At 38.2% G+C, this 13,520-nt stretch overlaps 1 protein-coding gene across 1 annotated transcript in view; it reads right to left on the reverse strand.

Annotated features, from left to right (window-relative positions):
• Positions 1–869: 869 nt before the first annotated feature.
• SH3GL2 (SH3 domain containing GRB2 like 2, endophilin A1) overlaps positions 870–13,520 on the reverse strand; it is a 106,656-nt gene continuing 94,005 nt past the window's right edge. The window contains exons 5-9 of the mRNA XM_075740444.1: positions 11,751–11,884; positions 10,266–10,424; positions 8,664–8,767; positions 5,217–5,347; positions 870–2,684 (exon numbers count right to left, since the gene is read on the reverse strand). Of these exons, the coding sequence (XP_075596559.1) occupies positions 2,485–2,684; positions 5,217–5,347; positions 8,664–8,767; positions 10,266–10,424; positions 11,751–11,884 (728 nt within the window). The 3' untranslated portion in view covers positions 870–2,484. The remainder of the gene's footprint in view (positions 2,685–5,216; positions 5,348–8,663; positions 8,768–10,265; positions 10,425–11,750; positions 11,885–13,520) is intronic.

Here is a 13,520-nt window from a genome sequence, read left to right on the forward strand (position 1 = left end):
CTTGAATGAGGCTCCGTCTCTGTCAGACTCTCTGATGACTTCCACTCTGTCAGAGTCTCTGTCACCATGTGTAGGAACATCCCTTAGACAGGTTGATGGGATTATGTTACAAGGCGCTGGCAGCAGGGGCTGCAGGGCAGCCTCTGTGAGAGGGCAGGGCTGCCCTGTGCTGGGTACAGCTGGTTCCAGCCAGCTCCAACAGACACACCACAGGGCACGGCTGAGCCCCTCAGGCAAGATGGTGGCGCCTCAGAGAAAACATATTTAAGCAAGGGCAAAACACGCTGGGCAGAGAGAGGAGGAGGGGAAAGATAAAAGAGTGAGAAACAGCAGAGGGAATACCAAGGTCAAAGAAGGTGTTCTTTGAGGAGGAGGTGTTCAAAGAGGAGGACGTGGTCCATGACACACAAGCAGATACTCACACCATGGCCTGTGCAGCGACCCACTGCTGAACAGGGGAAAACCGTGAGGAGGAAGGAGGAGCAGAGAGGACTGACCACAAACCTCCCATTCCACATCCCCCTGTGCTGCTAGTGGGGAGGAGTCAGGAGTGAAGGAGTGAATTTGAGCTTGGGAAATGGGGCAGGAAAGATACTATTTTAATGTTTGTCTTTTTGTTTCTCACTACACAAATCTACTTTAATTGGTAATAAATTAGGTTTCTCCAAGACAAGTTTGTTTTGCTTGTGACAGTGATTGGTAAGCAATCTCCTTGTCTTTATCTCAACCCACAAGCTTTCTTATCCTACCACTGAGGAGGAACAGTGACTGAGCAACTGGGTGGGTGTTTGGCTCTGTGCCAAGGCTAGCCCATCACAATATGTGCACAACAAAGAATATAAAATGAAATAAAATGCTGTGTCATATGAAAGAAAAAATAAATTATAAGTTATCATGCCTTTAAGCTTTATTAGGGGGTTTGTGAACATCAGCATTCTTTAATGAGAAACAACCTGTATCCACCAAATTGCATGCTGGTCATCATGACATTAATTAATGTGCTCAGTGTTCACTTTGTCCCATTTATGACAGCCATTATACGTATGAGTTTTAATTGAAGCAATATGACAATGACAAAACCAAGTATTTTTCACATTTGCAGGAAATGAGGAACATGCTTTCTGAAATAAAATTCTTGTTAGCTGAAGTTAGCACAATAGATTTGAAAGCAACAAAGTAATAATCCACAACATTATTCTAGTTATTCTCTCAGCATTTATTTGAAATATCAATACTTTCCATTATATAGTTTATACATTAAGCAGTAGGGAATTGTCTTAATTTCACATTATCCAGCACTGAAGTGGCACATTTGAAGCAGCACATTAAACCTCTGAAAGAGTCTGTAAAATTTAGATAAATAGAACTCTGGATAACTAAACTAACAGAACTTCTTCAACTGTTACCAAAAGAATGCCAAGAAGCTAGGCACAGCACTGTACACACAAAGTGCAGGAAGGAGGAAAACAAGAGAACCAACTAAACATATGGGAAATGTTTTTGCATATATAGCCACATGTCTTTAATTGCTCAACACAAAAAGATGACGTTTTATTTAGTCCTCACTGAGGGCAGAATATGCACAAATGATGTTCGAAGAACACATGGTAGACAGAAACAAATGAAGGGAGGGTCATGTTTGGTTGGTTATTGTATTCCTCAATGAATGAGTTTACAAAGGATATCTGGTGCTTAAGCAGCATGATTTTGTGCTAAGACCTGACAAGAAACAGTTAATAAATGCCAGTTTTATTCCCCATCTTGCCCTCTTACTGGCATTTTGGTGAGCATGCTCAAAGTTCCTGAAGGGCAAATTCAGGTGGTTTGTGGTCCAAGGTTTTTACTATAGGAATCCCCATTTTATGGTTTACAGTTTACCTCTGGAGAGAAATAGGCCTTTTAACAATAATTAAGAATATAAAAATGAGCAGAGAGCAGCAGGACACACAGTACAGTGGTTCACTTTCTGAGAAACCAGAGGGTCTACATTTACACCATCTGTGAGAACAGCAAGCCAGTTTGACTGGAAGGTACAATTCTGTTTAATCAGGGTTAGATCTGTGTGAACTGTATCATTAGGAAGAGAAAGACAGAATGGCAAGAACTTCTCCCTCTTTTTATAGAGAACTAAGACTGAAAAGTAATGCAGTGGTGATAGGCATTATCTTCCCAATACCACCTTCACTTCCTGCTACTTCATTATCACTTACCTGCTTTGCTTGCCATCATCTTCCCAGCCACATCTCAGTAATTACTCTGGTTACCACCAGGCCAGCATGGACAAAAATCTAACCCACACTATGCTGACTCGGAAGATACCACGCATCACCACCACGCAGTACAACAACACGTAAACCAAAGATGCTCAGTGGGAATCGATGACTCTAACCACTGCAGCTTGCACTTGTAAGGTGTAAGAAGCAGCATTCTGAAAGCAGTGGTACTGACACAATTATCTGGGTCAGAGGTGGTGGATCAGCCATCCTAATTGGGTAATGGAACTAGAATATCGACATAATTGATGGGGAAGAAACCTGACTGGCCATGAAGCATCCCCTCATACCAGTTTTCATCAATCTGGTTAGTGAGAGTAATGATATCACCCTCTTTGAATCCCAGCTCCCCTTCATTTTCTGGTTCAAAATCATACAGAGCTCGGCAGCATGGCTGATCCATGTGAACACCTATGGAGAAGAAACACAAAGAAACAATGTGCTTAAAAATCTCAACAGTTACAAGTATCCTTTTTACCACTGTACCTACTACAGATTTGGCTGTTTCTGGTATCACTCATATGCGGATGACAGTTCTGTGATAACATCTAAATTTGGACTGCTAACTTCATTAGAAGACAACTATCAGCTTTTGGCAGCCTTCAGTTTTTGTATGTGACTGCTAGTAAATGTTTGAGAATCCTAAAGAACCAAGCTACAGTCAAGCCCACACATAAAAACATGGCTACGATCAGTTTGCAATCTAATTTTTATGTGTTTACAAAACACAAAAAAATGAAGCTAAAGCCCTAATGTATTGCCGGCTTTACTGGCACAGAGATGCTCTATTTGCCACAGGCAAGTAGTGTAAGGGGTGGCTTAAAACTACAGTGAAGATGTGATTGTGTCTGTCCTTTATTTGGAATCTTCACTGGTACAGCTATAGTGTAAACTACTGTATATGCTCCTAATCCTCTGAATTTTAATATAGAGTTTCCAAAGACCTTTTGTCCCCATTCCCATAAAACACTTGATTGCAGGGCCACCAGGATAGATTCAGAACAAGTTTGAAATTGAAAGCTTTCTAATATGAACATCTGACCATCAACCCTTTAAGATAGCTAATGGATATTATTATAAGTAATTAGTTAATGGATATTATTATAAGTAATTAGATTAGATTTGCATATGTTGTAGGAAGTTAATAAATATTTCTTCCATCCCCTGTATTTCCTCTGCTTCCCCCACACACACCCCCCCCCAAGTCTCTATAGCTTCAAGCCTATGAAAAGCAAAATTGTTACTGGTCAGAATATCTAGGATTTGCAGCACAAAATTGTAAGGAATCTTGTATCCCTACCCAACTTTCCATAGTAAAAAATCATGCACTTCCAGTGGTGAGAACGAACTGACACATGCCACTCCACCATAATGGCACTTCTAAGAACACATATTTCAGCTTTTTCATGTATACCGGCTTCCAGATGAATAACTTTTTGCATGCTCGTTTCAACCATTCACTATGGCTAGAAGGCCCATGCTTGAGCTATTTTAGGACAAAAATATTCCATTTCTATAGATTTCAATAGAGCAAGTTTTTCAAATGCCAAATTTAATTTATTAAATTCTGTAGTGAAAACTTCTTTCATTTCTTTACATATCACTCACAGAGTATTTTGCTTTATTTGTCATGAAGACAATTTGCTGGCATCAACAAGCCTTACAATGCATGTTTGGTATCCTCATTGATACCAGCTGAAATTTCGAAGACTTAGCAAATAAACTCTAATGACCGTAGAAGATCAGAGCTTTGAATGAACCACCCCAAACAAACATTAAAGAATTTTCAAAGAATAAGGTGTTTCTCTGAAACTGATAAACAATTCAAAAGAAAAAAACCTTATTGAACAAAATGCCAAATACTGCTCTCTGAAGAAGAAAACACGAGTGCTGAAGAGACACAGGAACATCAGTCTGCACTGCCTTAGCACAGACAAATGTTCATGACACTACAAAAAAGAAGCAAAGAAGAAAATTATTGGTGGCATGAGGAGAGCTTTAGCATGCAAGACTCAAGCCACACTCATGCACAAGGAATCTCCATTATATCCCCCTCCTCACTAGCATAGTGAGATTGCAAGATTATGCAAGAAAATTTCCAGTTGCAGGTGCCAAATGGAGATACTGTTGCTGCCTATATCTGGGAGAACATCAAACATTCACATCAGGATGTGATAGGAAGGAAGGAAATCCTGATGAAAGATCTGGTGAAAAAAACCCAGTCTTGCAAGTTGGAGTGTGCTAGCAATTGTCACTGATGTAAACTGGAATAACTGAGGTCAGGGTCTGGACAGAGGACAGCCCTCACCATTAGCATGGGATATCAGACAATTGCTATAAGAAACAAATAGTAAGGCTTTCTTAGTATGTGCTGATATGAAATAAACACTTCTTTAAGATAATAGTTATGTACAGTCATATAAATGCTTAATCTTGCTTATGCTGCTCCCAATTGGACAAAGAAAATAACTCAGATGGCTTTGTTTTGCTTTTTAGTTATCTTTACTTTCAGACTCTTTGTGTTTTAATACCTGGCTTTAAAAAGCAGGGTAAGGTTATAGAGGCTTTGAGGGGTTCAGGTGTCTGCATTTTCATGAAAAACTTCCAGTTGTTCTTTTGGTTTTCTAAATGCCTGTTTTGTGAACATCTATATTTCAAGGTGAATTTAGTACAGCAGCATCTCTTTGAGATTCTAGGACTAAGGAAATTTTTGACCCGAAGACACATTTAAAGCAGTGGATGATCCATCCCTGTTCTCCTGGCAGGGGATGTGAACACTTTACAAAGAAACAACAGTTCAAACAGTTCTTTCCTATACAATCCTTATTCTCATTTTCCCTCGCTATGGAAGAACTAATCTCTAGAAGAAAGCATGGAACTTCTGCATTGCAGCAAAACTTCAGACAGAGTTGGCTTTTCGTCTTACATTGCTACTGCCTTTACCTGACGGTTTGGGTGTGGTGGCATGGGATATTCCTCCATTGTGCTGAGTATTGTCACCAGTTGTGAAATCTAGGCTCATACGGGGTTTGGGCTGGTATTCTCTCCTGGGCTGAGATGATGCCTCTTTTATTCTGCCAAATCATGAAGTTAAATGTCAAGAGTTAGTTTCTTGTTAACAGATGAGATACACCAAACATCTTTCTTTCCATGGCTGAAGTTCCCTTTCAGCAATCATCCAGACTAAACAAGTTTTGGCATTTGGAGTAATTTTTTGTTTATAACATTAGTTTAAATTACCAAACCCACCTGATGTGACTATATCATGAGTTTGTTAATTCTTCTTTCCCTTTAGCAATCTAGCGTTTTGTCTGGCTTCCTTTTGTCTAACAACAACAAAGAGCTTCTAACAGAGAAAAACTTGTTATGTGATTAGCAATGCTTACAGAAGGGCTGTACAAACATCTCTGCCCCCATTTTTAGCATGATTTTTTGCTTCTGTCCCTGGCAAGCCTTAGCTATTGGCCGACGCCAACTGCTGTCATTTTGTGAGGAGACTGTGTGGGAATGTACTGACTTCAGTTGCAGACTTAGTTAATTTGTAATTTGGAACACTTGTTTCACAAAGGCACACAACTCCAGTTTTCCTGACTCTCAAAATAAAAAATCATACATCACTCATTTCAACTTATTCTTCTAATTGAGAAATATAGAATTTTCAGGATAGAGTGCATTTTCAAATACCAGGGTAAATCCAGGGAAGGGAACAACTGCCACATATATTTCTAATCCTGCATATGGAAGAATATTTGAGTCAAGACCTCTGTATTTAAAGGACAAGTTGGTTTCTCTAACCTTCTCCAGATCTGCCCCACACTTGCTGTTGGTAGCATATTTTGATTTATCTTTCAGAAAGATCCGCTTCTAACTTAAGCAGTTTTGGTCCTGATAACAAGGGTTTCCTCATCATACAAAATATTATCAGTGTTAGTCAATCCCCAGAAACTGTTTTTCTTCTTCATAAACAAAAAATAAGCATATTAAAAATGTAACTAATGAAGTTGACAAAATAAACTTAAACCAAAAGGCTTTTCTGTGTTTCACTCATCAACAGAAGTTGATGTTTACTTCAAAACAGTAAAGTTTTAAAGAAAGAAATACTTATACAATTTCTATTACATTTAATACTTCCATGAAACAAATACCATTTTTTACAATTATAAACTAGATGGTGACAGTTCTAGTGACTTGCTAAAAATTGCCCAAAAGCTCAGCATAAGCCACGTTTCTTAAGAAAAGAAACATCTCCAGGGAAACCATTTCTGCTTCCCAGCTGCTCTGTCATGATACTGTCTTGAAAACTGCAACCTCTTTTTGCTTGATGAAAAAGAGAGTGTAAAAGGCAAAGCCTTTTCTGACCTTCCAAATTTTATTAATTTTATTGCAAGTCTCCAGATGTTTGTCAAATTTCTAAAGTTCTAGTTCCTGGAATCACGGTATTTTAAGGAAGTTTAATGTGTAGAACAAAAATGAAAATTCTTGCATTTGCAGTTCATGAAGAAAATTTTGAAGCCCAGAAAGAATGGAAAATTTAAGTGCATTTTTGAATTTTTCATGGCTTTTGCAGTCTAACTCATATTTTTCTTTTAGAATTCTTTCAGCAATATTTTAAACAGGACAATTAGCAGTTAGGACATTGTCCATGCCAAACAACAGCATGAACAAGTTCCATTCACATCTTTTAGAAAGTAGCTAGAAAACAGGTAGTATGTGCTGTGGAGTTCAGATGATGCTGCAGATGTTCACTGAGAATGAACAGTAACAAATTTGCTCATCTGAAAAGTAAAGCATTATTTATTTTCTGGTCCGTATGGTCAAAAAACAACCTCCAAAACCCAGGGCCATGCATTCTTTGCTGCCTGTATATGACCAGCAGGAAAAGACAAGCAGTTCAAATAGAAACAGCTCTACGTCCCTGCTTAATCCCTGGCACGAGCATAATCACAGTGCTCTAATTTGTGCCCAGTGGTGTGGAAAAGTATGATTTAGCCAGCAGACTCTTGACAGTTAGGGATGCACAATAAGTTTATGCAAAAGATTTACTTCAGCTGATCTATAAGGGCAGTCTGATGCAAGGTTCTTGAAAAGCCACAATCATTCATAGCTGACAAAGAAACGATACTGACTGTTTAGCAGAAGTTTCAAAAGGGCAAAGGATTATCTAAATTGATATAGGAAGAGAAATCTGTTGCAGAGAGAGGTATGTTCACTTTTATGGTGTAACTTAGGGACTACAGAACAACCCACCTGCTCCTGAGGATGTTTTAATGCTTCTGTAAAGTAAGCAAATTGCACTATTCATTTGGAAGTGCTGAAAATCATTCTCTTAGCTGTTTAGACAGTACTGCAAGCTGTATCCAGAAACAGCTTGCTGGGCAGTCTACCTACCAAAACAAGTGCTGCTTCTAATCACAAAGGAATTTCAAGACTTAGAACTCGATGAAGCTTACAGACCATGCGCTCTGAGAAAATAAACACTGACAGACCCAGTAGTACCAGAAACTAGATCCACACTAATGACATCAGAAAACAGCAAAGAATCACGCTGAATTAAAAAGCTGCCTTCAGACAGTATGTGAACATTATCTGCTCTTGGGAATTATGTGCAGGTTTTATGAGGAGTCTTGCAGCACCATGTGGACTAAAGAAAACTTTCTTGTATGTTAAGTTTCCTTGAAGAAGAATGTATGTGTGGGAAGCTGGTAAAATTTTACAAACATTATTTTCATTTCAAGGGGGTACAATCTGTTTTGTGTTGATAGAAACAAAAATTCTAAACTAAAAATTCTAAAATTCTATTAAAAAGATATTGTAGCAATACCGAGATAGCATTTCCAGTTACAGAAAAGGGGATGGAAGAGGTAAACTCAGTTAAACCTTGTATCAAGATTGATCTGATAATAAAGCTGGAAAAAAGGAGTTTTTAATAAGGTGGCAAATTGTGGGGGGGTCTCACTCCCAGGCTCAGGAAGATCTTCAGATAGATGAGAATGTAACAAGATAGTCTTTTTCATAGCAATCATTAACATCTTCTCTCAGAGAGACTACCTTGTGAATAAAGGCACGAATGGTAAGGAATGCAAAGTTGTAGGTCCCACTGACTTCCAATATTTATAAACACTTGCTTTCAGTTAAATCCCATTTCACAGCTTTACTGTTGCGATGCTGAAAGCTGAGGTGCTTTCCTGAACTCAGTCCTCATTCAGACATATTCAGAGGCATATGCATCTCCAAAACATACAAACCTCAGCTTGCAATTGCCTAATGAAATGGCCCTTGTTTTCATAAACAATTACCAAGTTGCAAAAGATAAGTGTTGCATTCAACTCATAGTTTTTCTCCCTCTGTAAACCAAAAAAATTTTCAACAAACTTACAAAAAGTACATTACCTATCTTCCAGCTTAGAAGTAACTCGCTGTAGGATCTGTGTGGCCTGCTTGTGGTACTCCAGCTGGGCTTGTACAAGAGCAGAAAGCTGGCTCACTTGTTCAATCTGAGGATTGACATTGAAACATCACACCTTAGGTGAGTAATAACAGCTCAGCAATAGCGAGTAGAGACCACTGCCACACTGACACTGCAATGGCAGTTTTACTTACCTCTCTAAAAACTTGATTCATCTTTGTAGTTCATAAATAGTTACATATCAGTCTTTATGCATTACCATGTCTAGTTATGACCTGATCTGGAAGGTTAACTACAACTCTTCTCCGCTGTTCATTTGCATGAACAGCAGCCTACAGACCTACCTCATTCAGCAAACTCTAGGAAAGTAAAAACGAGACTGTAATGAGAGCATAACACACCTTCTGCCTCCCTGCCTTTGAGGAGCAGAAAACCACGGGGACTATGGTCATGCTTCTGTTCTGTTCTGGCCTGTGAAGCAGACCAAAACAGGAAGATACTATGATATTTGGATGCAGAATATTTGTAGTGAAGGCAGACAGCATTCTATTTCAGGAAGGAAAAACCATCCACAACTCTGGTGTGGGCCATGCAGTTGCTAGCAGTTTCCATAATACAGAATGCTGCAAATGGTGTAATGCAGGCCAGCACTATCTGGCCACATGGGGTTGGATGTCACTAGAAGGATTAAAAATACAAACTTGCTATACTTCTTTAATTTCAACACTGCTTATTTAATTTATAACATGCAAGTATTTTCAGCTTTGTTATGGCCTCTCTACAGAAATCTGGCAACAAAATGAAGAGTTAAATAAGGTATGTATTTAAACTTTAAGTAAAGCCAATCATATGCTTCAACATAAATATATAAGCTGAGTTTCATTTGACCACATATTCTGTAAGACAGACTTCAGCTGAAATGTTTTTTCCTCCAAAAGAGATAAATTTTTCTTATTCTTGGTTTTACAGTTTCAACATTAATAATAAATAGAAGATTAAAAAACATAATAGATCTTCAATTCTAAACCAGTCTGTAAGAAAAAAATATGCTGCAGAGACAGATTTGAGCAGCCACACTAACTTTGGCTTTCCTAGTCACAATTGCATCTGATTACAGCAGAGACTGTGGGCTTGTGAGTTCATAATCTCTCATCTTTTACCAATCCTCTCAGCAACCCACACACTTGAGTAAAAACCTTGGCTCAAACCCTAATCCTACAGCTAAGTAAAAGTCATGACTTACATTTACATTATTCTAAGAAGAAAGATATTTTGGTTTTGTAAATAGCACGATGCAGTTATGAAGCACAATGATGCTACAGAAGATTCATGTTCTTTAGCTCAGTTACCTATAAAATACCTATAAAGTTAGTCCTACACATGTATGATGTACATTACAATAGCTTCTGAGCTTCTCACTGAGTCTACCAAGGATGCAAGTGTTCTTCCTCATTGTACAGTGACAGCAATCTGTAGTGTCATGGATTTAATAAAGCTTTCAAGTTTTACACTGCTTTAGACTGCGTCCACTGCTGCACCAGTATGTTTCTAAGATTCGGCTCAAACATTAACAAGGGATATCTCACATCCATCTCCAGAAGGTTGAACATGCTCGACTCAGCAATTTCTTTTGATTCATCAAATTTCTCCAGAGCTTGGCGAAGTTCTTCATCAGGGAGCTTGCCCTGTCTTTTCTTTTTGTAATCAAAATCCAGGCGTCGACCCTCCATTTTCTTTAGGTGATGCTAAAAAACAAAAATGCAAACGCAAGCACAGAATAAAGGATATTCTCCAACACTCCTTGTACTCCAGTATAATCAGGTTGTCCATGTTCATTTGTGAGCATGTGCTGTTTGCTGTGTATCAACCCTTCTCCAGAAGGGAGAGAAGACAGAACCTACTTCAGAACAATGAAGTAGGTGGTTTTACATATCCAGTCATGGTGTGCTGCTGTCTAAATGACAGGCCTTCAACATTAAAAAAAGGCCATGCAGGTTGGATAACTGCAACTGCCACCTGTATAAAAAATATGCAAGTTTCTAGCTTTTTAACTCTGATGCGGAATTACCTGAACACTATGGTTTTTCCCTAGATGTTTAAGAGAAAACTCTATTAAAAGCACAAGTTAGTGCATTTTTGCCTGTTTAACAGTTCTCATAAACAAAACAACATAGAAAATATTTTTATCATTTCCATCACACCACCAAAGGATCTTAATGTTATTTTTTATTAACTATGTTCTAGTTTTACTGACAAAACATTCATGTCAATCTGTTTAGCAGCTGCCACATCAAGCTGACCAAAAGTTAATGCTACCAGCATAAGCATGAATACTTCGGTGTTTATGTTCCCTCAGAAGAATCAATTTGTCATCTATTATGATATTTATAACTCTGTAAACTTTGTAAATTATATCAAACTGCCTAAGACATCTTTGTTCCACATATATTTAACAATGTGAAAACCCTACTGAGCTCAGAAGAAGTTACTTATACAGATAAGCATTTGCTGAATTGGGAGGCACTTGTACTTCCACAATTATAAAATTAGGTTGTGTCCACAGAAGTATGTGTGCAAACAGATTTTTCTCTGTAAATACTGGCTGGTTCTTGGATTACTAACTACATAATTGATGCAAGCAAACAGTGTTTCTGTTCAAAATTCCTGGGGAAGTTTCGGACACAGTCTTCATACAGACAAAAGAGTAGTGCCAGTCTAGAGGCAACTATTGAAATGCCCTCACATGTCATACACTAGAAAATGGAATGTAAACACCTGTTCACCTATTTAGTGAAACAAGCTTCCACATGGTAGGACTGAAGTACTGTGTTCATGCCTCCATAAGCGTCATGATGCTACCTTTAAAAAATGTTAGAATTTTGACCTCTCTCTTTCTAACCCATCAACAAGATGATAGACAGAACTAAGAAGTAAAACTCAAGCCAAAAGAGAGTAAAATCAGATCATTTGCAAATCTGAAAGCCCATTTTAAACTACACAACTAACATAAAATTCGAACATATACAATCTGCACATTTGGCATTAGTGAAATGCCACACTGAGGGCAATACCTGTATTTCTCTCAGGTCTTTGTCATGGAGATTCTGAAGTGGATCAATGAAGTTTTGTTTTACTTCCATGTCTAAAGAGTCCTTGACCTCAGAAAGCTCCTTCATAGCTTCTCCCACATCTGCAAGTGCTGGTCCTGAAAGAAAAGGTGTCCAGTTTTTAAATCACTGTAGAAAGAAACTGAGTCATGGAAATTTCAGTTAACATTTCATTTTAAGTGTAAAGTTTAGGAAAGAAACAGAGTATGACACACTCTGTGAAAGGGCAACATGGATTTTACACTTCTGCAGCCCCCAGTTTATGCCTTGTAACACAGCTGAACTTGAAGATCCACACTGTGTCAAGACAGCCTCGTCCACACCCCTCGTCTGTTCATTCCTCACTCTGGTGAAACAAACATGCTAGAAAAGAATTATCTGTATTTGCTCCAGTATTGCCATCACCAGACACTATACTGCATACAAAAATAGCTCTAATGCAAGTCTAGGTCTCCCTAGACTGGTTTGTACCAGTGAGACCGGTGACAGTATCAAATGTAAAAATTCATAACAATTTCACAACTTTTTTTTTTTTTAATGAAAGATGTCTTTTGATGAAACTATCGACTTCATACAGCTACTCAAGTTCATAAACTTGAATCAGAATTATCTGCCTTCTGAGATTTCCTCCAAGATTAACTTGAGGGCTACAAAAACTATCACTCTGGTTTACCTCCTCTGCATAAAAACAAAAGCAAAGGGCTCAAAAATACCCTCCTGATTTGAGGTGAGGAAAAAATTCACTTTCAAAGAATACAAAGGGTCTGAAAACATAATGTGAGAAATCAGAAGGAGCTTTGTCTCCCAACAGGGGATGCCAGCAACGCATTGCACAACTAGAGAGCCTGCCAGACCCAGATGAAGAGTGACAAACAGCTATATCAGCTGCTATTAGTTAAGAATGTGAAAATAATTGCCATATCTATTCTGCTGCATGCTACTGCAGTCATCAGGGAATATACAGCAATTTGTGCAAACTAAATTCTGATAGTTCTTCATTTTCTTTTAAAAAATGTGTTTGAAATTTAGCAAATGAGAGGCAAGCAATTAAAAAAACCCAATTCAGTAGTGTTTAGCACAAATAAACCTACATCTGCCAAGCTAACTAGTAAATGATATAAAACAAACAAGAAAGTACCTTCTCCATTGCAGATGTCTTTATGACAGAAAGAACATTTTATTAAGATTCAAAGAGGAAATAGAATTTTCACAGTCCAATTTGAGGATCCTGTGTGTTGCCATATAAAAACAGCCACAGAGAAGCCCACACAAACAGGACAGAAAGACGAAAGACCCTGTGGTGAATGTCATCTCTTTTAGTTACACCTCTACTGTTGAAGAACACAATGTTAAGTCTCAGTTTAACATTTCCAACTCAGGCAGCTGTGAACTCATTTGAGGCTGGGAGGGAGGAGTGGTTGACAGGTAAGACAGGAGTATTCAAAAGTGTCTTAAAATGTGGAATTTGGTCAGTAAAAAATGTCAAAGTCTATTAAAAATCTTTTAGCCTTTATTCCTTGCCTGTAATGAAGACATTAACATTTATGATAAGGATTCTGAGGGCAAAAGGGTTTTATTGTACACATGCATAGACAGTAATACCATTTCTGAACGCATCTTTCATCCCAACACATCCCCATTAACATAATCTATGAGAGAGAGCCTAAAGATCTATATGGATGTGGGGCCAAATGGCAACAATTTGACTTTCATCCAGAAGAAAAAAATCTCTAG

Source organism: Balearica regulorum, chromosome Z (assembly GCF_011004875.1).
Source record: "Balearica regulorum gibbericeps isolate bBalReg1 chromosome Z, bBalReg1.pri, whole genome shotgun sequence".
In the NCBI taxonomy this organism is placed as follows: domain Eukaryota; kingdom Metazoa; phylum Chordata; class Aves; order Gruiformes; family Gruidae; genus Balearica; species Balearica regulorum.